The sequence below is a fragment of the Ruditapes philippinarum genome, unplaced genomic scaffold, assembly GCF_026571515.1.
Source record: "Ruditapes philippinarum isolate M1 unplaced genomic scaffold, ASM2657151v2 ctg2163_1_1_1_1, whole genome shotgun sequence".
In the NCBI taxonomy this organism is placed as follows: domain Eukaryota; kingdom Metazoa; phylum Mollusca; class Bivalvia; order Venerida; family Veneridae; genus Ruditapes; species Ruditapes philippinarum.
Genome location: NW_026853231.1, coordinates 115,486 through 138,897, shown reverse-complemented (window position 1 = coordinate 138,897; position 23,412 = coordinate 115,486). Strand labels below are relative to the sequence as shown.

Sequence of the window (23,412 nt, the reverse complement as noted above, 5' to 3'; positions counted from 1 at the left end):
AATAAATGAATGCGGTCATTACAAATATTTTTTGTTTTCATTTTCATTAATGTGTTATGAAAGACTACTCTGTTTGAAGTGAATAAAATGTTGTTCTGAGATTATTCCGCTTTTACCATAAATATATTTTGAGAATAGTCCGATTTTTAGTTTACGTAAGTTAACGATGATGCTTTTACACAGAACAAATATAGCCAAAATGAGCTTGAACGGAAGTCAGTTGGAGTAAGGATGCCATAGCAGCGCAGTATTGTATCCTACATCGCTATAAGGCCTCTGTTGACGCACAATGCAAATGCTGTCGTAGTCAGAGGTTAAAGGTTGTACGCTTAGCTGCGCCTTGACAAGTCTATTATATTCAGCGATATTTTATAAACTGATACATAAAACTAAATTCTGAAACTCACACAATAGAAAGTTTTTGACGTACAACATATTATCCTGTTTAATAATATTTGGACTTTTCTTTTTAAGTATTACATATTTCATACAGGAAAGGTCTTCTTGCACATAGTTATTCGTTTCCGCAGAATTTACTGGAAGACAACGTAACAATTTTACGTTTAAGTCAATAAGAAGAAGCTTTGAAGCTTTGAATAAATCAACACTAACCGATTGCCGTTCCTTAACTCTCTGTATCTATGATACATCTAATGACATCGCATCAGGTGTCCCCTATAAGAATTCTGCTGATTTGTAAACATTATTATATCCCTTGTGTCTGACAATTTCAGATCAAATTTAGATTTACGATTAACATTCCTGTCCTGAATACGCTTTTTCTTCTATAACCGGTAAATGTGTACTTGATGATTGTAGTTGCCGTGTCCTCAATTCACACAATACGTTATAGACAGTATTTTGAACTTCTAAATCATTCCTGATCTGGTTTAATTATAAGCCGTATTAAAGATGGGTCTATACAAACCTTTGGTGTCTTGTTGTTGTTTGTTACATATGTACATTTGTATCATAAATATAGAGATTTATCATGTTGAAAGGCTTAACAAAAATCGCATCGAGTATGTTTCAAACGAAAATAATGTTTTAAAGCGTATAGTATGAACATTACATGTAAATTATTTAACAAATTATTGTGTGATGATACTAGATATTTTTTATGTCGTTGTTGCTGTTGTTTTGTTGTTTTGTTTTTTTTTGGGGGGGGGGGGGTTGTCCTTTTTTTTCGTTTTCAACGTATTAAGTGTATCTGTTGCATGGTTTTTAATTCCATAATTTGTAATTTTAAGCACCATATATTGCTTTTATTTTATACACAGTACAGTTTACTGTATAATGCATGTAACATTTTGACACATCTAAAGATTTAACAACTGTCAATGAAATTTGAAAAATATGAGAATAAGTGCACTTTAACATAAATATGTTTCATACTCATACGTTGTTGGAACTCAACAGAAAAAATATAAAAAAATAAGCGAAATCCAGGACCCATAACCCGTAGCACGCTAGCGGCAACTGATTCACCCATACTAAGCCAACAGTGCAGACCAAGGTTAGTCAACGTGTCCGTCATGGCATGTATCGTTCGCCATTCAGCCAGTTCATTTTTTTTTTAATTTTCCATATTTATGATAATTGGTTTTGTCCCGATTAAAGAGAAAATGTTATTTGAGATGTTTAGCTGGGTAAGAGTAAAGTAAGCTTCTTGAAACTTTCCATTAATCATTGTCAATTTCATGTACTCTAAGTTTGGAATGTGCTCGCAATTCCTTGCTAAAATCTTGTGTCGTTTTCTTGTTTTATTCAGTAGAGTATAATGTTAAAACCATTCCACCATTTAAGACATCTAAAATCTATGTGAGAGTTATGACAAGTTGACAACACTAAATTTACTTTTCTTATCTTTCATATATACTATGACATTTAAGTAGAAGGATAAGGTCAAAAATAAACTGCATTTCTGTTATGATGAGACATTTCATACTTCTTACACTTTCTGGTAATGTATTTATTTTTTTATTTTTTTTTGTTACACTTTATGAAAATTGTAATTCTGTTACAAAAATTTTTAATCTTATCATTCTTACATTAGTAGCGGTGGTCTATGGTCAGTGCCCAGACGGCTGGATACATCATGGTCAGTCATGTTATAGACTAAGATTTGACACAGAGACTTGGATAGATGCAAAGGTATAATACAACTATATTTTTTCATTAATAACAACAACAAAGGTTGTTACCTTTATAAGTCATTCAGTTATAACTGACTTACTTAATCGTTCTGCAGACGATCCTTAATTCATAATTTCACATGTTTAAATGTTAAACTCTGCTTAACCCGGTGTTAAGATGCATTTTCCAGTACCGTCTATGAACAATCTCAATCAAAACCGAAAATGCACCGTTTTAGATTTTGTCATTTGTGCGTTTTTAAGTGAATCCGTTTTTTGCTATTTTAATAAAAAAAAATGTGTTATGAACTGTAATCTATTGTTGCAATTTCAAAAATGTATTTACTTATTGATAAGTGAAAATGAATCATTTTGAATTAAATATCATTACACGCTGACTACAAAACACTAAAACATATATTGTAATTTATTAATATTTTAATATGTTTATATGTGTGAAACCAAACATTTAACGAAATCGACCTTGACAATATGTTATATTTCGTAAGGTTGTTTGTGAGATGGATGGGGCATACCTAGCAGAGATTGGTGATGAGAAAGAAAACACGTTTATTCACGGGCTTGTTACAGGTATTTCTGCTTTCAGCAATATTGAGGTCAAATGGAACAATATATATAATATCATGAATGTGTATGTTTGTTGTTCAACACGCCGAACTTTTTATACTATTCTTTTTTATTTTCGCTTTGTATAAATTCCGCTCTCATTTGTTAGATTGTGCAAGTTCTTGACGTTATATAATCAATATACGTGTATAATAAATATGTGAAACATACGTGTTTTTTCTGTGTATGCCACACAGTATTGTCTTATTTAAAATATTATTCATTTCGGATAAGCAATATGTTTTATAGCTGGAATCCTTTATAATTCCTGCTGGCAATGATAAAAAATGTCCATATACATTTTTTGTATATCATTTATAGAGGCATCTTTACAAAATGGCTTACTGATATAAAGCATATATAACATTATCAGAACACTATTCTCAAATATGTTTACGAACCACTAAAGTGTTTAAGTTGATATTATTTAAAATATACTTCATCTACTTATATCTTTGATTTTTTAATTTGTAAAGTGTCGATGACAATAATGACACAATATGCGTATGGCAATGGAGATTTACTTATTTAGATACTTTTTTGTATTTTATAGTGATCATTCTAGCAAGGTCGGCTTTTTACACAAAGAAATAATGCTAACGTTTCTAATAAAGGAATCAGGTACATTAGGATATAAATAAGACGGTTCTGGGCTCAGTAAATGTGTGCTATGTTTGATATTTATAGTACATTAGTTTTGCTCGAAAATATTGCACCAATATCTTTATTTCTAAAATGCTCTTTCAAATAAGAATCTTATTTCCTCTTGCACTTTACCATTACATTTTGTTCGAATGTTTTTCCTTCATATTTTATTCAAAGATAATAAAGGGATATGGATTGGCGGGACAGATTTATCGACCGAAGGTGAATGGATATGGATTAACTCCCATTCAGATATGACGTACACAAAGTGGCGACCATCAGAGCCAAATAATATGGCACATGACGAGAACTGTCTTGAAATGGATACACATGGTCTTTGGAATGACAGGACGTGTCATTACATACAAAAATATGTTTGCGAGAAAACATTACAGTAAGATATTTCAAACATTTAAACAAATCAGTGTTTTTGCTTACTTTGTCTAAATACAGTTACACCAGCAATTGCAGTAACAATTCTTTCCTAGTAGTATATTCATTATGTTTTGCACTGATGAAGGCATATAGCCGAAACGTTTGCAATTAAATTAAATTACTAAATGTTCGTGTTTGTGTGGCTTGTCTGATTATTCTAGTAGTATATATAACATATTTTGCTTGTAATAAAAAGAGTTAAAACCAAAGTTGTAGTCATATTGTTGCCTTCTTTCAGAAATCAGGAAATCATTGGTTGACAAATGTGGACTGGTTTGTTAATTGATTGCACTGTTAACCAAAATAATCAAATAAAATAATCATTATTCTGATGATTGCTTTATTTTTATGTTGAATAATAATGTTGAAAGGCTTAACAAAAATCGCATCGAGTATGTTTCAAACGAAAATAATGTTTTAAAGCGTATAGTATGAACATTACATGTAAATTATTTAACAAATTATTGTGTGATGATACTAGATATTTTTTATGTCGTTGTTGCTGTTGTTTTGTTGTTGTGTTTTTTTTTGGGGGGGGGTTGTCCTTTTTTTTTCGTTTTCAACGTATTAAGTGTATCTGTTGCATGGTTTTTAATTCCATAATTTGTAATTTTAAGCACTATATATTGCTTTTATTTTATACACAGTACAGTTTACTGTATAATGCATGTAACATTTTGACACATCTAAAGATTTAACAACTGTCAATGAAATTTGAAAAATATGAGAATAAGTGCACTTTAACATAAATATGTTTCATACTCATACGTTGTTGGAACTCAACAGAAAAAAATATAAAAAAATAAGCGAAATCCAGGACCAATAACCCGTAGCCCGCTAGCGGCAACTGATTCACCCATACTAAGCCAACAGTGCAAACCAAGGTTAGTCAACGTGTCCGTCATGGCATGTATCGTTCGCCATTCAGCCAGTTCATTTTTTTTTTAATTTTCCATATTTATGATAATTGGTTTTGTCCGGATTAAAGAGAAAATGTTATTTGAGATGTTTAGCTGGGTAAGAGTAAAGTAAGCTTCTTGAAACTTTCCATTAATCATTGTCAATTTCATGTACTCTAAGTTTGGAATGTGCTCGCAATTCCTTGCTAAAATCTTGTGTCGTTTTCTTGTTTTATTCAGTAGAGTATAATGTTAAAACCATTCCACCATTTAAGACATCTAAAATCTATGTGAGAGTTATGACAAGTTGACAACACTAAATTTACTTTTCTTATCTTTCATATATATACTATGACATTTAAGTAGAAGGATAAGGTCAAAAATAAACTTCATTTCTGTTATGATGAGACATTTCATACTTCTTACACTTTCCGGTAATGTATTTGTTAATTTTTTTTGTGTTACACTTTACGAAAATTGTAATTCTGTTACAAAAAAAATGCATATAGATTATTATAACCTTATCATTGACTTTTCTTACATTAGTGGCCGTGGTCTATGGTCAGTGCCCAGACGGCTGGATACATCATGGTCAGTCATGTTATAGACTAAGATTTGACACAGAGACTTGGATAGATGCAAAGGTATAATACAACTATATTTTTTCCATTAAAAACAACAACAAAGGTTGTTACCTTTATAAGTCATTCAGTTATAACTTACTTACTTAATCGTTCTGCAGATGATTCTAAATTCATAATTTCACAATTTTCATGTTTAAATCTTAAACTCTGCTTAACCCGGTGTAAGGAGGCATGGACGGTTAATTGCGTTTTCCAGTGCCGTCTATGAACAATCTCAATCAGACCGAGCATGCAACATTTTAGATTATGTCATTTGGGCATTTTAAGGGAATCCGTTTTTCGCTATTTTAATAAGAAATAGTGTTATGACTTGTAATCTATTGTTGCAATTTCAAAAATTGTATTTACTTATTGATAATGAAAATGAATCATTTTGAATTAAATATCATTACACACTGACTACAAAACACTAAAACAAATATTATAATTTATTATTGTTAGAATATGTTTATATGTGTGCAACCAAACATTTTACGAAATCGACCTTGACAATATGTTATATTTTGTAAGGTTGTTTGCGAGTTGGATGGGGCATACCTAGCAGAGATTGGTGATGAGAAAGAAAACACGTTTATTCACGGGCTTGTTACAGGTAGTTCTGCTTTCAGTAATATTGAGGTCAAATGGAACAATATACATGTATATAATATCATGAATGTGTATGTTTGTTGTTCACGCCGAACTTTTTATACTATTCTTTTTTATTTTCGCTTTGTACAAATTCCACTCTCATTTGTTAGATTGTGCAAGTTCTTGGCGTTATATAATCGATCTAGTGTATAATAAATATGTGAGACATACGTGTTTTTTCTGTGTATGCCACACAGTATTGTCTTATTTAAAATATTATTCATTTCGGATAAGCAATATGTTTTATAGCTGGAATCCTTTATAATTCCTGCTGGCAATGATAAAAAATGTCCATATACATTTTTTGTATATCATTTGTAGAGGCATCTTTACCAAATGGCGTACTGATATAAATCATACATAACATTATCAGAACACTATTCTCAAATATGTTTACGAACCACTAAAGTGTTTAAGTTGATATTATTTAAAATAATTATTTGCTTTATCTACCTATATCTTTGATTTTTTAATTTGTAAAGTACCTATGACAATAATGACACAATATGCTTTTTTGTATTTTATAGAGCTCATTCTAGAAAAGTCGGCTAATTCTACATAGAAATAATGCTAACGTTTCTAATTCAGGGATCAGGTGCTTCAGGATATAAATGAGATCGTTCTGGGCTCAGTAAATGTGTGCTTTACAAGCCAGATATGTTCGATATTTATAGTACATTAGTTTTGCTCGAAAATATTGCACCAATATCCTCGTTTCCAAATAAGAAGCTTATTTCCTCTTGCACTTTCCCATGATATTCTGTTTACAAACGAATGCTTTTCTTCATATTTTATTCAAAGATAATAAAGGAATATGGATTGGCGGGACAGATTTATCGACCGAAGGTGAATGGATATGGATAAACTCCCATTCAGATATGACGTACACAAAGTGGCGACCAACAGAACCAAATAATAGTGGACATGATGAGAACTGTCTTGAAATGGATACACATGGTCTGTGGAATGACCGGCCGTGTCATTACATACAGAAATATGTTTGCGAGAAAACATTACAGTAAGATATTTCAAACATTTAAACAAATAAGTGTTTTTGCTTACTTTTTCTAAATACAATTACAATAGCAATTACATTTACAATTCTTTCCCAGTAGTATATATAACATATTTTGCTTGAAAAAAAAGAGTTAAAACTAAAGTTGTAGTCATATTGTTGCCTTTCAGAAATCAGGAAATCATTGGTTGACAAATGTGGACTGGTTTGTTAATTGATTGCACTGTTAACCAAAATAATCAAATAAAATAATCATTATTCTGATGATTGCTTTATTTTTATTACATGCTGATGATTTAATCTTTATAAAAGACCTAACCATTTCGTCTGTCATTCTTTATTTGTCATACATATAAATATTATCAAGACGAGACACAATCTTCTTATTGAAGGTATAACAACAATTACGCTAGTGAAAATAAAAACTCGAATAACGGAACAGAGATAATAATCCTAAATTTAAATTTATAAGAAAAACCAAAATAATAAAACATATCATCTAATTATTCATCATATGTTCATTTACCTTGAAAATGAATATGTTATTATTAATATCTATTTGAAATTTAATTTAGTTTTGAAAAAATTCGTACTTGAAATATGTACTGTAGCATCAATACATTAGAATGTCAAATTGTATTTAAGTATTAAAAGGATAACTAACTTGAGTGAATGAACTAGAATGTGTAAATAATTGAAAGAAGAGCAGCCAACAAAACAGCATAAATTGGTATTTGCGCTACTACAGCAGACGATTCTACGGTTGCACCAGCAGTTACAAGAGCATCAAGTTGTTCTGAAGATAGACCAGACTGCTGGGTTGATGTTGTAGACTGAGCTTGTGCAACGCTGAAACTTAACAGCTGATCAACCGTGAATCCTACAAAAGACGTAGATGGAATCTGGGCAACACTTGCTGGTTCGACAGCGGCGATCTGCGATGTTGACAGTGTGCCAATTTCTGTAGATGTGAGACCACCAATAATGGCGCCAACAGTAGAAATAACGGACGTATCCCAGCTGGAGATCGAACCGAAAGCTGTTTCGGCAAGGTTGGCATATGCCTCTAGTTGGCTCTCTGTGCAGCTTGTTAGTTCACCAATGTAACTTGCTGAGTAACTGTGAAATAAAAAAAGATAGTTCTACGATTATAATAATGAGGCGTCCTTGGCCGAGTGTTGCAGGTCATAGTCTTCAAACGACTTGCACACTCAACTTTAGGGAAGTTGGATACTTTCATAATGTTAATGGTTCTACTCGGGTGCCCACCCCGCTCGTATCTGTAATAATGAACGGAGAGCACCTTACGTTCTCCTTTACTAATAAAGTTTAAAATGAAATGTTTAAATATGACCTCTAATGTGCAACAAAATGTAAATATCAAGCAATTTTATATTTCACATTTTTAGGATAAGTTTAAAATCATCTGTTGTAAAAAATAAAAATTACATAGATGATTAATTTAAAATTAACATTAGTGTATTTGGTGATCAATGAATAGTAAAAGGGTATTATACATGTACCTGTATTCTGCACTTGAGAATTGTCCAATATGACTGGTCGTTGCACCACATGCAAAGTGTCCAAGTGCAATGAGCTCACTTGATGTAACAGTACTTGCGTCGTTACCTTTGTTTAAAGATAACCAACGAGAAAATCCGGACCCGAGCTATAATAAATAATGGTTGTCATTTTAATGAGAAGCAAATATAATTTGCTGATATTGTTTAAAATACATTAAAAACTTAAGTTTTCCATAATAATACACCACCCAAAACGTTAGTCATGTCGATAATGTAGAGGAAAATCAAGCTGATAATTTCTTATATCAATGCATTTGCCATTTTTGTGTAAGACATTTGAACTGTTTTAAGTAATAAATCTTTCATCTCACTTATAACAAGTAAAATGCCGCTTGTGCATGAAATAACTTATAAAAGGGCACTTAAAATATTCCCAACTCACTATGAAAACATTTCAATGTTGGGGGAACTGAGATAACATGTCAGATATATAAAACCACATGCGATTTAAGCAAAGGAAGAAATCATCAGTTTATAAAACATAAGGAAAACATTAAATCATAGTTGCAGAACAATATCAAATTTGATCGCTTTATCAGAATGCTTAACCTAAATAAGATCTTATCAAAGGACCATTTCATGTTGTTCTAAACATTTCAAAACTTAACATGTTCAATGAAAATGAATGTTTAGTCATCTTAATAATAAACTAGTATGTACAAAGTCCTTGACAATTTTTGTTGCATTTGTGCTACTTAACCTAGAAATATATACTGATTATATTCAATGCTTTACCTGAGTCTCGGACCAACCAGCATGTTTTCCAATAGAAGACATAGCATCTAAATCAAGGTCGGATAGAGCTTCTATCTCAGTGTGTGTAAGACCCTGGGTAATGATGCCAGCGTCAGTAACATCGTCCGCCGACCAGCCCGATGATGTACTGAATGTCTAAAATTCAGAATAATTAATTTTGTTTATACCAAAATTGGCTAATAGATATGTTGGACAAATTCAATTAATTTAAATCTGAATTATCAATTAAGATCAAACAATACAATATAAGTTATTTTAGCCTGATTCAAAATATTCTCTAAAAAAAGAAATAATTTGCAAAACATAAATTCAAAACTCAGAAATTGGTTTTTATATCAATTTTTTGTCATTTATAGTTGCTTCTAATTAAAATACTACGGTTTAGAGAAAGTATTCATAATAACTTACTCCGGCTCGGGTGGCAACTGTTAGAAGAGAAGTTAGCTGATCTGCACTCCATGTTGAATATCCTCCAAGAGTGCTGGCACAATCAAGGAAATCGGAATCTGTTATAGCCTCGATCTGGTCGGTTGTAAGTGCTGTGACACCAGAGCCTAACAACTGCATGTCATCACAGGATATTGATGATACTAAAGTTGTAACAATAACACCAGTAAAAAAGCCATCAGAATTTCATAAATAGAGCCTTTTTTTGAAAACTATATGTATTCTTAACTTAAGAAACTGAATTTAGTTATGATCAGCGAACGATGATCATTGATTTTCATGTCATACTAGATGAAAATATTTATCATGTGTCAATCTGTTTGATAATCGACATTAATAACATTTCTAATAACAGCTTAATTACCTGAACGCCTTCTCCTTCTGGATGTTCTTGTGAAAGCAGTAATCAATCTTTCATACACCTTCTTTTCTTTTTCTTCGCTGTCTTTTCTATCTGAATCTTTTACGTCACCACCGAATCCTTTTTTGTCACGTTTATCAAGTTGTTCTTTCTTATCTTTGAATTGGTCAACGATGTCAGATCCAATGCTTGACATCACGTCCTGCAAATGATAATCTGATGAAATATATCTTAGAAAGGAATATTATCACGAATCTATAATAAATTCAAGTATTGAAGAACATAATTATAAAGAAGTGAACATATAGTTACTATATGCATGCTCAGTTAACTTACGACTTGCTAAGACTAATTATGAAAGGCTAATGCAAAAACGAACAATCATATACACTTATCAACATGTACCCTTAATTAACTTTGCTACATGGAATTAAAGTAGAATTACATACATATTATTCGTGAAAGAGGCAAATCGAATATTTACGGACGACCATACCAGAGATTTCTACAGTTATTTAACCTTATTCTCTTTCTGCACTTACCTAGTTTTACGCGGATAGTAAATAAAAAAGTGAAGGTACGACTTACATTTGGAACTTTATCAAGGTCCGATTTGTCAAGTTCAGCCACAAAGGTTCCAATTTGAGTCAACACTACATCATCGGTGTCAGCTATCTTGTCTGAAGTCCTGAAATATTTAATTGAACGCTTGTATAATAATATAACGATATATTTTATACAAAAAACATATTTAAACATGCATTAATGTTTGTCTTACGTTATGAATGGCAAACACAGTGAATGGATTTATTTTCTTACACATTCAATTTATTCATTGCAGTATCTGCCCATGACTTTCTTTCTTTGCTTGTCCATTGAGCACATTTCTTTTGTACTTCATTTACGATATCTTCAATGGCATCATTGTCTATATCATCCACACGACTTGTGTCCAAACCACATACTATGTCACCTATGGCTGTAAGGTCATCGGAACTGATAGCATCTACTGTGTTATTCTGAAATATAAAAATACTTTAGCTAAAAAATGTATCGTCGTAACTGCTTTTAAAAGGAGTAGGTCTGTGTATAAAGTAAGCATATACATGTACTCGTACGGTTTTAAACAGAATATCTCTCGTCATGTTACTTAAAATACACGGGAATAGAAATTTGATTTACTCGGATTATTCTGTTTCACAATCAACTTAATTTGAGTATAAAGCTATCAATCTTTGTTACATTAAAGAACATATTTCGTTGTTTTTTTTTTTCAAACATACCACGCATTCCTGGGCATAATCAGCAAGCTTTTTGAGATCTTCACTTTTGACATTAGAAAGATCTGTTGATCCAAGTTCAAGTGCTATGTCTTCACAAACTGACTTTCCAAGGCTCGTTAGATCATCTGGGCTATTTTGAACAAGAATGAAATATATCAATCTTTTAATGAAAGTAAGTACCCATCTCATTCAATATTGCATTTCTATGTATTTTAAATGGAGAGAAAGATTAAAATATTGTGACAAGTCATTTCAAGTTTAACAACAAAGTAAACTGCAAACGAAATTAAAAGTATAAAATGTACTAAAGACATACTCAAAGTGTTTTAGAATTTTGCCGTATTTCTTAATGTCCTGGGAAGAAACAGTACGTGTATTTCCACTGAACAAACCGAGACGATACTTTAGTTTTTCGGCCAAGATTCTTTCCTGAAAACGTAGAACAATAATCAAATAAAAGTTAATTCTATTGTATTAAACCTTCCTATAAAAATTGTCACAGAAAGTTCAAATTCAAATAACCTTATTTGGTTTTTAAAGCCGGGAGCCCAAAATACACGGTATGTATACATTACTTAATAAGGTGACGTCAATTTAACAATATATAAATGGGAAACAAAGCCTATCTATTAATATTTTGCATTTATACATAAAGATAACAAACAAGCTTTCTGAATGTTTTTTTCATGTGTACACATTAAAACATAATGACATTTTAGGAAATAATTGCCGTCAACATAATCGTATTAAAAACCGTTCTGTGTTTGACTTAATATTCAATTAGATTAGTTCAGACACGTATATAAATATGTTGATGTGTCTATAAGTAGAAAATACTAAACTAACTTGTTTGTCTGAAAGACAATCTAGTCCAATTAAATATCCGGCAATATCTTCGAGCATTTTGGTTGCTGGAATCATCTTCAAATCGTCCAATGACATGCCACACATAACCTTTCCAAGGTTTCTAAAAACCGTCATAGTGAAGTTGGGGTTCCTGATGCCTGGTTGACCAATGGTGTTGTTAACACGCTTGTATAATTCAGGGCACTGCTCAAAAGGAAAGCAACAAATACATATACGACACCTTTGGTGAGAAGAAGCTATTTATATTTTGTTACCTGGTAATGATTTGTTAACATTGACAATGCTAGAAAACACTTTACAGGCATATACATGTACTTAAGAATATAATAAATCCCGTAATATGTCACTTTTATATAATATCTTATTTACTAATGACCAATATCTAGCCACATATATTACTTCAACTGCAGTTGGGAAAAGGTTTAACAATTTTCAAATAAAGAACTTTATGTCTCCACAAACTGATAGTTGAATCCTTTTTGACATGTTGAATGTGATAGTTATACGTATATAAGTTGTTTACAATGAATTGCTGAGATAAAATCTATACAAAATATTAACCGTATCTTTGCTGCAGTTCAATTTTCTTTCAGTCTGGCCTGACATATCTCCAAAGTCGGAATCTGACAGTGCTTGAAGTTTCTTTACAGGGACCTTTTGTAACAAGCTTCCCATCTTCTCAAGATTTCCTCCAAGTCCACCGGTTGCATTTTCTACCTGAAAAGATAATTATTTTTATATTATCTGACTGCATATTGTAAATTTTGTTACATCTTATAAAATTTTATAACAGTTATCCAAACAGAACACCTAATTACTTGTTCCTATATTCCTGACGTCAATGGAAAAATTACAGTAATCTAAGATATGTAAGGAGATAGCTTTAGTACTAATATAATTTTATTTTCTTGTGCTGGTTTTCGTACCTTTTTAATCATACTGTCAAGAGTAGTTTTATCCATGGCGTCAACAATTTCATTTATAGTATCCTTCATGTCATCAAGAGCTGTAGCTAGATCATCAGCACTGATCTTATCAACATGATCTTTACGAAGACCTTTCATATTCTTACCAAGATTTTCTAGATCTGCTTTGCTGAGCTGAAAGAGAATTACTGTGTCAATATTATAACAGCAAAGAAAGTAAATGTTGCTGTTTATAGCTTAAAAGTGTCAGGTAACTATCGAAACTATACAATTTAGTTTCAGGCAAATAATAAATTATTAAGTGCAATAAATAAAACATTCAAAAAGTATATAATAAATGGTAAAAGACAATTTGAATATGCACATAAACGGCGACATATTGTTGTTAGAAGATGAAAACAAAACAGAAATTGTTATATATCTTACCGCATTCTTCCCGGAATCTGCGAGTACCCGGTCTACCACAACCTTTGACTGAAAAATGATATACATGTAATAAGAGATGATTATCGACTTACCGTGTTTATTTCGTAACAGTTTGAACATGTTTTTTATATAAATATTCATTGAGTTACAAGACACATCAAACATACATTTAACATATATAACTGTTTCTGTCGTCTTAAAAGAATTGTTAGACACTAAAAATACATGCAGTTAATTTAAGAAACAAAGGAAATCAACTTACATTGTCTGCAAAGTCAATGTCTCTCAGATCGCCTGAACCAAGAAGTGAGCCAAAGTCCACATTTGTCATGTTCTTTACAAACCTTGGGGAGAGACCCTTTGCCAGATTTCCGATCTCTTTAAACTTGTTTGTGTCGAAATCAGAAGGCTGATCGTAATCTGCAGACTCTTTGATCTTTGACAGCATTGTCCGTGCCTGAAATAACAAGTTGTTTTCCATACAATATGCGTAAATGATTTTTAAATAACTTTCTCAAAATTCACGGAATAATTTGCTCGTATAATAATTAGTTCTCCATGAAGATAGAGTGATATTGTTTCAATTTATATCACGCATGGATATTCAATTCAAGTAAAAAAGATTTTTATTTCGTAATCATTATTTTGAGTACATTTTATATAAATCGTGTAGATTAATAATATCATCTTCTTTCATCACATGTATTACTCATCTTAATTCAAAATAAAATGTATCATATTGTATACCAGTGCGAATACCTGTTAAATCAAATGCATTGTTACAAATTCTAAATTAGAAAGTTATGATATAATATGTCTGACTCAATAACACTGAAGTAATGGCGTAAATATCTACTTAATATGCGAGTCATTGATACCCAATAGAATTTACCGACCAATCAAAAAGTATATCAATTGGATGATTAATGAAAATACGGTATATGATATAACTAACAGGTTTGGCACAATTGTATCGAGTTTTACAAAATATATTACTTATAATTTGTCACACAATTATAAGACTGCCAATTTGATAAACAGTAATTTCAGTTGATTTTATTTTTGCCGAAGAGCATATATCATAATGTTAAAATTCATGTTTTACGAAAACATAGACAATTATCTTTCACCCTTCAATTAAATTGAACATCGATTGAGCAATTTGATTTTTATAATAGTATTAATATGAACATGAATATTTCAGGTTTGTAGTTTATTATCGAAGTATATTTACACTTTTTGGATCCATGTCTTCTCTGCTAAGATTTTGCATACCGGCAATCAAAACATCTTTGTCGATTTTCTTCATGAGATCTCTATCGCGTCCTATAAACGCTGCTGCACTATAAGAAAAATGAAATTAATGCGCTTAATTTATTTTAAGATTTCGTTTGATATGTTTGAACGCATTATCAAGACATAAAATATGGAAATTAATGCGTGTTTCAAACTGAAGAAAGCAGCATGTTAGAAATTTGAATCATGGTAGAAATCAAGGAATACCATTCACTGGCATAGGCCTTGTTTGAATCATAAATTCATTTCAGTTTTTTGTTTGATATTAATATTTCATGAATCGATATCTGATTTGATAAAACAAAATTCATCTAGTTTGACCAGAAGTGGTCATTATTGCTAGAAATTGTACATTTTACTTGCAAAATCATTTAGATATATATATAGAACAAGTTTACCTAACTATGTCATCAGTGGTCCAGTTTCCAGCTGAGCCTACACTGTCTCTCACAGTCTTTCGCATCTGCATTTTCTGTGCACGATTCATATTCTTAGCATTGTCGCTAAAAGTTTTCAAACTTTGTCGTACCTAATTGGATAAATAAGTTAAAAGACATAACTATACCAGGACAAATAATTAGAAAAAATAACAGAACGATTTGAAATAGCGCAATCTAAGCGCAGTGGGAGCATAACAAATACATGTTTACTTATTCGGATCCGCATTTTATAATAATATGTTCCATAATAACTGAACTTTAGTATATGCGTTATATAAATGCCTCTTGATATATGCTTTCCCGAGGTAGATACTTGAGAACCAGCTTTGGACCTCTAGTATAAGCATTTAGCCGGGATAACCAATTTAAATAGGTTCCCAGTTTTGCATGTTGTATATGCAGCCTCGTCTTGTGTTTCATGAGGATTTTTTTTTCGATTAACACAAATAGAATTGAAACAGATTTGACACAAAATTGGACAAACGGACGTGTCCAATTATCCCGACATTGGTGACTTTAGTGTATTTAAAAATTTATTGTACTGTACAGTAGTGATATATTTACCGCGGTTGCATTTAAACTCTTCATTTCTCTCATATTCATGTCTTTCACCATGTCTCCCATGTTGCTGATATCAGAAGCTGACATACCCTTGGCGCCGCCAGATGCATCTTTGACCTTTGACATAACCTTGTCCTTTAATTTACTGTCCATATCCTTCGAGATCTTCGTAAGGTCTCGCATACTTAAAAAACGATATGTGTGTGTTTATATAATTAAAATGGAATCTCTATACCCCAAAGAAGTGAAGTGAGTAATTTTAGTAAAAGTGTAAATATCAAAATAATAACACATCAGAAATGAAACTATTAACCAAAACATGTTTTCTTTTATTGTACACCCCATTCTGTACTTTTGTATTAAAAATAGACCAAATGATACCAAAGATTTTGACAATTGACGAATTGTATATAACGATACCGTGACGTTTAAGAAATATCTATCTTAAAATGGATACATGTAGAATGGGAACCATGCAATTTTTAGTTTTGGTTAGTTTTAAACAGTGCGATGTGACTAACATTTGGCCTATACTAGTATATCTAAATTCTTATTATAATATACTCATTACTAAAGTATGCTAACTACTTTTATTCATTATTAATATTTGTCTCAAGACACTCCATCTTATTTTTGTCATTTCACTTATATTAATAGCAAAAAGTACTTCTTGATAATCAATACGGTGATCAAATAATAGTCTACATAATGAATCAACAACCGACAGTTCACCTGTATACATATAACCAACATACATCTTTCAAACAAAAGAGAGAGAAAAGCGTTATATTTATGTGCATATCTCACATTCTCATTTCAATCTATAAACAGTTTTAAAAAAACAAAAACAGACAACACACTTGTATATATATAACCCATATAAATCTTAACCAGAAAGAATATCTGAATCTGTTGGCATCATAAAAGTTGTACTCAATAATACATGAATACATGTATTTTCTTTTTGCTGAAATGCCAAGTTAGAACATTTTCTTTTCATTTTAGCCAGGATACAGTATATGAAAATGTCAATTCAACCCGTCTTGTGTTCAAATCGAAACTTTAGTTCCCACACTAGTCCTTTAACTTTGGTCAATTCATCCTTACCTAGTCAGCTTGTCCCCTTATTTGGTTAACTCGTCACTATATTAACATTATATTTGATATGCAGAATCAAATTATTTTAAATCGTTTTTAATTCAGTCCCTCTACAGCATGCCAGACACGTTCTGTCTATTTATGTCAGCAGATTATACAATGTTACTGCATTTCTATATACATACTTGTCCTTTACAACTCTACTTGGACATCTTTCAATAACACCATCGGGAAGTCCCGCAAACCATCCATCTTTGATGGAATCCCTCCATTCTGTTGGTGACCAATCTCTCGGATGTTTCTTCTCCATTTTATTCATAGCAATAGCCCTAGCTAAGCTTCCTTGAGGCAATTTCTAAAATAAAGTTTTTCAAATTGGTTTTATGCGACGATGATGACAAGGATGAATTAAAATATATTGTTAGAATTGTTTTCAATTACAAAATAAACTTATTTAAAATGTGAGGTTACAGACTATATAACTGCTAATGTTAAATAATAAAACCAGACATTCAGGTATAGGTTCTTTCAAGCGTAGCGCTCTTACAGTATTTTCCTACAAAGTTACTTTAAAAGAATAAAAATCAAAATAAATCAAACAAATAACTTGTTAATAAAATGTGCAACTACATACACTCGTTTTCTTCAAACTGGCCACACAGTCTAGACCGAGGGCAATTCGTTTGGTTGTATCAAAATCCGTTTCATCATTCTGTAATTTCTTGCAAAGCATGTCTTTGGCGTCGGCAGGAAATCTGCTCAGCTTGTCTTTACGAACTGTGTCCTGTATAAAGTTTTAAGGCATTTGCATGTAGCTTTGATTTATTAACTTATTCAGCTCTGCATACAGTAACACATTTCTATTCATATTTTCATACTTAATTTTTTTAATAAATCTATTTGTTTTACTTTGAATTACATGCATAGACACCAATATATGAAAGTAAACATCCCTAGTCTTTTTCAATATCAAAATGTGTATCAACACTAACAACTATCATCATTAACTTGTTTTAAATTAACTTCAATATTCGTTCAGGAAATGTGTTTGTCAAATTTTCTAGTCCAATTATAAAACTTCTCTTTCAACTTTATTAATTTAGATAAAGGGCCAGTGCGCGTATTTCTTTACATAAAACCATTTATTAGTTAATAACAATAGACCAACTCGTTTGAACATTTTTTAAATTTTTTATAATATCTTATTTTCACTTTTATTTTTGAAGTGAAAATGTCTTTACTTACATTAAGCGCTCCAATTATTTCAAGTGGAACAGCTTTTAAATCGGCGGTCTGAACAGTTCCCGGTGCATCGTACATTTTCTCCAACTTCGATTTGTCCATGTTACTGAACTGCTGAGAAAAAAACTGTACGTCGTCGGGCATGGCGTCCTTGAATAAATCGCCCAAATCAATAACTGGAAAAGAATGCTCTTAATTACAAAGTACATGTATATGACAGAATATTTTTTGATAATGACATAAAATGATTTGAAACAAATAATAGAAAAGATTTTGTAATCCTTTGTTGCATAACGCTGTCTGTCAATACATATGCGATTGAGAACCAAACATTATGTTTGGTGGCGAATTATTTATTGAAATTCTTTACTTTCCAAAATTACTGATATTTTAGGGACAAAAACATGTTCAGTTTATCATATGAGCCGCGTCACGACAAAACCAACATAGCGCGTTTGCGACCAGCATGGATCCAGACCAGCCTGCGCATCCGCGCAGTCTGATCCATGCTGTTCGCTATCAGTTTCTCTTCTTGTTATATGGTTTATAAGCGAACAGCATGGATCCTGATCTGGAACCATGCTGGTCGCAAACCCATTATGTCGGATTTGTTGTGGTGAGGCTCATAAAATTGTCTGCATTATAGTTTTATCATCTGGTATCAATTAAAAATCTATTGGCTATTGCGTTGTTGTTGTTGTTGTTTTTTGTTGTTTTGTGTTTGTTGTTGTTTGGTTTTTTGTTGTTGTTTGTTTTGTTGTTGTTGTTTTTTGTGTTGTTGTTGTTGTTTTTCTTTTTTTTAATTTACTGAACTCTGTATGAACATGTGTGGATGGTTATCAGCCACAATGTTATTTCAAAATGTTAGAGCAACAGGTGGAGCAAATATCATCCAACCTGCTAAGCATATGGTCAATAATTTTTCGATCTAATTTATATTACCATTTGAGTATGAATAATGGGAGTAGAATATTTAAAAAGGGGCATACCGTCTTTCCAATCGTTCTGCAAGTCCATGATTGCCTTTTTCTCGTCATTGTCAAGAAGATCCAAGAAATCATCGGATACATTTCCAGACCTAGAGTCAAACATTGACTTGCCAGTGAATGTGACGGTTGACTGAGGGTCAAAGGCTCCGTTGAATAACCTTTGTTGATCTTTGCTCAGTGATTTTGTAACTGTATATCACGGAAAAGAGTACTCATATTTATTTTAGTTAGCATCAAAGAATAAGTAACATGAAAGTAAATATTAAGGAATGCTGAATATCTTAGTCGCTTCTTTATTAAAAATTTATAGTGATATTTAAATAAAAATTGTAAAATAATTATTTAATCTTGAAATACTGTCATGTTTGTTCCAAATTGTTATCTAATTTATTCAAAAGTTGATGTCAATTAACAGTAGTTTCCAGTTTCGAGACAGGAAAATAATCAAGACATCTGGTTGTTTATCTGTACTTTTAGAGTAAACATTTTCTGCAAGTTCAATCTAACATATTTCATAGAGTATCATATGAAAATAATCATAAATGTTTCTTAAGTTGTTTTTCTTTAACTAATATAACATTTGCATTAAGAAGGCTTTAAAAGATATAAGAGAACAAAGTAGATTTAAATATGGAACAATGTTAACAATGAGTGTTTGTCTTTCGTTAGGTCATCTTATGATGTAATGAGTCCGGTTTTACCTTACAATGTAATGAGTCCGTTTTACCCTTACAATGTAATGAGTCCATTTTACCTTTATGGTTTAATGAGTCCGTGTAATGAGTCCGTTTTACTCTTATAATGTAAGGAGTCCGTTTTACCTTTATGATGTAATGAGTGCGTTTTAGCCTTACAATATAAAGCGTCCGTTTTACCCTTATGATGTATTGAGTCCGTTTTACCCTCATGGTGTAATGGTTTTACCCTTATGATGTAAAGAGTCCGTTTTACCCTTATGATGTAATGAATTCGTTTTACCCTTTAAAAGAGTGTGACATTTAAGTATCTGGTGGTGTGGTGTACTTTCAATAGGTCAATAATTTAAAACACAACACAATTAAACACTTACCCCATGCTATAGACGGTGTAGTTGTTACAAATCCGCCCCTAGACTTTGTCAGGAGTGTTACAGGTGTTGTTGTCCTGCTGAGTGTATTATTTGATAGTGTTGTATTGGCATTCTTTGTCAAATTCCTTAGTTGGCACTCTACAAAACCTGAAATATTAATTTCACATCTAAAGTTTTCGACGATTTTGATGATTGATGAACATTTCATTTTTTTTATAAAAAGAATAATTATATTAATTATTCAATACTCATTAGACTAAGTATGCTAACATCTTTTTTACCAGATACATTTTGTAATGATCGTAAATATTCACATAGCTACAGTATATGATGAAAGATTCCCACTGTCCCCTCATTCTCCTACTCATAGATTAATACTACCTAGTTTTATTCATTAAAACATAATCAAAATTGAGCCGCGTCACGACAAAACCAACATAATGGGTTTGCGACCAGCATGGATCCAGACCAGCCTGCGCATCAGCGCAGTCTGATCAGCAACCATGCTGTTCGCTTACCATCCCTATTACAAGTAGAGAAACTGATAGCGAACAGCATGGATCCTGATCAGACTGCGCGGATGCGCAGGCTGGTCTGGATCCATGCTGGTCGCAAACCCATTATATGGTTTTGTCGTGACGCGGCTCAAATGATCCACGGTGTTATTCAAACATTTAGGAATATAACTCGTGCACCTTAAATAAAGTGCTTATTAGTCTAGAGGTCGACGTCATTAATTTTAGAACAGAACTTCTGTTGAGAGGCTACTACAGTAACAGATTAGATTTCATCTACAATAAATTTGTTTGTTTCATTTTCAAAGTTTTTAAAGCAGGATATTACACATTTGAATCGGCCAGGATATTTTATTAAAGGCCTGTTTTGCATATCTAAATCTTTTAAAGCTTTTTTACTGTTCTATATCAGGTACTATATTGAAATTAGGTTGTAAATTTGAGTATTTCGTGATTAAATTGCAGGGAAGTCAAAATACCACTTTGTTTATATTTTTGCTAATTTTATCACAAATATTTCCCATTCAAAACTTAATTAAGTTGATCGCATATGTTCCTAAATGCAATATAACAGCATTATAAAGTACACGTTTGCCCTTCTACAGAAAGAAAAATATAACAATTACAATAGTCATATTTATTTCTGAAATACAATATGTAGTATCCTTTTATCAACATTAAATTGAATGTGCTCTTTTACAAACAGAAATACCCGACTATTTCTCTCAAGAGGAACATGCTCACTAGATAATATTAAGTATAAGCAACATAAAATGGCTCTCATATATGATTTTACATTTACATTTGTATATTGAATAGTGAATTTATATCAGTATTTTGTATTCAGCATTGACATTAAACAAGTACCACTTTATTTACACTTGAACAGACACATTAAAAGCTCTCACGCAAGTGATGGTCCCAGATTATGTTGAAAAATATTTGCCTGATCATCCTTTATCAATATGCATAGAAATACATTAACTCACACCTCTTTAATATAAATCCCTTACATTTAATGTAAGCCGAGATCATCCGTCTCCATATAACAATACTTAAAAAATATATGTACTTTCTAATATGTATTCGAAAATAAAAATAAACTTACCAACTTGTACCATCAATACTGAAAATATAAATGAATAACAAAGATTAATATAACATGAAACAAAATTAAAATGTTACAATAGTTAGGACCTCCAAATACGAGTATATACATTTAATGTTTAGTCGTCATTCAACTACCTACCGAAGCAACGATCCAAGCTATGCAGCTATGTATAGAAATTTCCATTTACTTTTGGACAATTTCAGCTTAACTATGGTTCAAAATATATCATTCAGTCACATCGGTAAGTACAAAATAAGTAAAATAATAAAAAAAACTTGATTTGAATGTCAAAATGATCACCCAGGGTAAAAGTAGAACAACAAAAATCTCGAAGAAATCCAAATTAATATATATAGAGAAACTAACTTACTAAAGATAAAAAGTGAATATCAAGCTTCCTGAAATGGAAACCTAGAAAATTGATATTCTCTCTTTTATCTGGCGGTAGGATAATTTATGAATTATGTATACAAGAATAACTAAATAACACGTGCATTATATTTTTCATTTCAATAATATATACATACAATATTTGATTTCATCGGGTTTAAGAAGTCATCAGAAAAAAACACCATTAAATCTATCTATTAACAATACTATTCAGATGAACTCGTATATATTCATTTTGATAAATTAATATTATAATTGAATAGAATAACTAACTAAATATGAATAGATATATATTATACCTGCCACAACGGCGATTGCAATAGCGACCCGCGCCATGCTTGCTTCCAGATACAGAATGATATCCTGACCAATTTTAAATATTATTTAAATGTTAAATCGATCAAATGTTATGGTCGACCAATTAAGCCTTAATATTTATGCCAATTAATCGGCTACTTTAAAACAGGTCGGGTCAAGAACAGGTCAGCGTTACACAACACTGTTAATCATATGATCCTATTTTTAACAATTATGTGGCATAACAAAAAACTAAGATAAGAGGACGCAATTTTCATTAGGGTTGTATTGTTTTTAAAACAGATAACTTTCTAACGAGTGAATATGCATACAATGGTTACTTTCTTTAAGGCCTTAGACTTTGGCAATTTTTAAAGACCATATACAGACGCCCTATACCAAATTCTTTCGGAATTACGTTCTATATGGAACATTTAATAGAATGATTTGTACAAAGAGTCAAAACATTAACACGTACGATTTTGATAACAGAAACATATCGAGCGGAAAAATGAGGTTCAGCCAATACGATTCTGAGGTCTTGAGCGTTTTTTTTTTTTTATAATTATTGTTTTCCTTTTGTTAAATTCGGTCATTTTAGGGGCAGATTATTTAACGTAAGTATTACAAATCTCATTTCAGTCATTTGTTTTTGCTTTGTCATTTTATCCCTGGTCGCGATACAAATTCCATGAAATTATGTTGATAAATTGTGTTCCCTTCGT

The 23,412-nt window shown here is 31.5% G+C and overlaps 3 protein-coding genes across 3 annotated transcripts; 2 read left to right on the top strand and 1 right to left on the bottom strand.

Annotated features, from left to right (window-relative positions):
* Window positions 1-1,874: 1,874 nt before the first annotated feature.
* LOC132736184 (galactose-specific lectin nattectin-like) lies at window positions 1,875-4,174 on the top strand. The gene is made up of 5 exons (XM_060723279.1): window positions 1,875-1,963; window positions 2,057-2,154; window positions 2,645-2,726; window positions 3,585-3,801; window positions 4,081-4,174. Exons 1-5 carry the CDS (start codon window positions 1,930-1,932, stop codon window positions 4,100-4,102), a joined length of 453 nt encoding a protein of 150 aa, XP_060579262.1. The 5' UTR covers window positions 1,875-1,929; the 3' UTR covers window positions 4,103-4,174.
* Window positions 4,175-5,085: 911 nt separating this feature from the next.
* On the top strand, window positions 5,086-7,294 carry LOC132736183 (low affinity immunoglobulin epsilon Fc receptor-like). The gene is made up of 5 exons (XM_060723278.1): window positions 5,086-5,175; window positions 5,288-5,385; window positions 5,896-5,977; window positions 6,817-7,033; window positions 7,201-7,294. The coding sequence occupies exons 1-5, from the start codon at window positions 5,142-5,144 to the stop codon at window positions 7,220-7,222; spliced, it is 453 nt and encodes a 150-aa protein (XP_060579261.1). The 5' UTR covers window positions 5,086-5,141; the 3' UTR covers window positions 7,223-7,294.
* Window positions 7,295-7,351: 57 nt separating this feature from the next.
* LOC132736182 (uncharacterized) lies at window positions 7,352-22,727 on the bottom strand. The gene is made up of 24 exons (XM_060723277.1): window positions 22,690-22,727; window positions 21,998-22,015; window positions 20,375-20,521; window positions 19,306-19,494; window positions 18,320-18,492; window positions 17,709-17,858; window positions 17,260-17,429; window positions 15,980-16,160; window positions 15,374-15,504; window positions 14,914-15,022; window positions 13,942-14,136; window positions 13,680-13,727; window positions 13,254-13,427; window positions 12,889-13,044; window positions 12,307-12,510; window positions 11,777-11,889; window positions 11,461-11,590; window positions 10,997-11,196; window positions 10,766-10,865; window positions 10,181-10,379; window positions 9,778-9,959; window positions 9,349-9,504; window positions 8,554-8,699; window positions 7,352-8,149 (listed from the first exon to the last, which is right to left on the bottom strand). The coding sequence occupies exons 1-24, from the start codon at window positions 22,724-22,726 to the stop codon at window positions 7,708-7,710; spliced, it is 3,750 nt and encodes a 1,249-aa protein (XP_060579260.1). The 5' UTR covers window position 22,727; the 3' UTR covers window positions 7,352-7,707.
* Window positions 22,728-23,412: the final 685 nt, after the last annotated feature.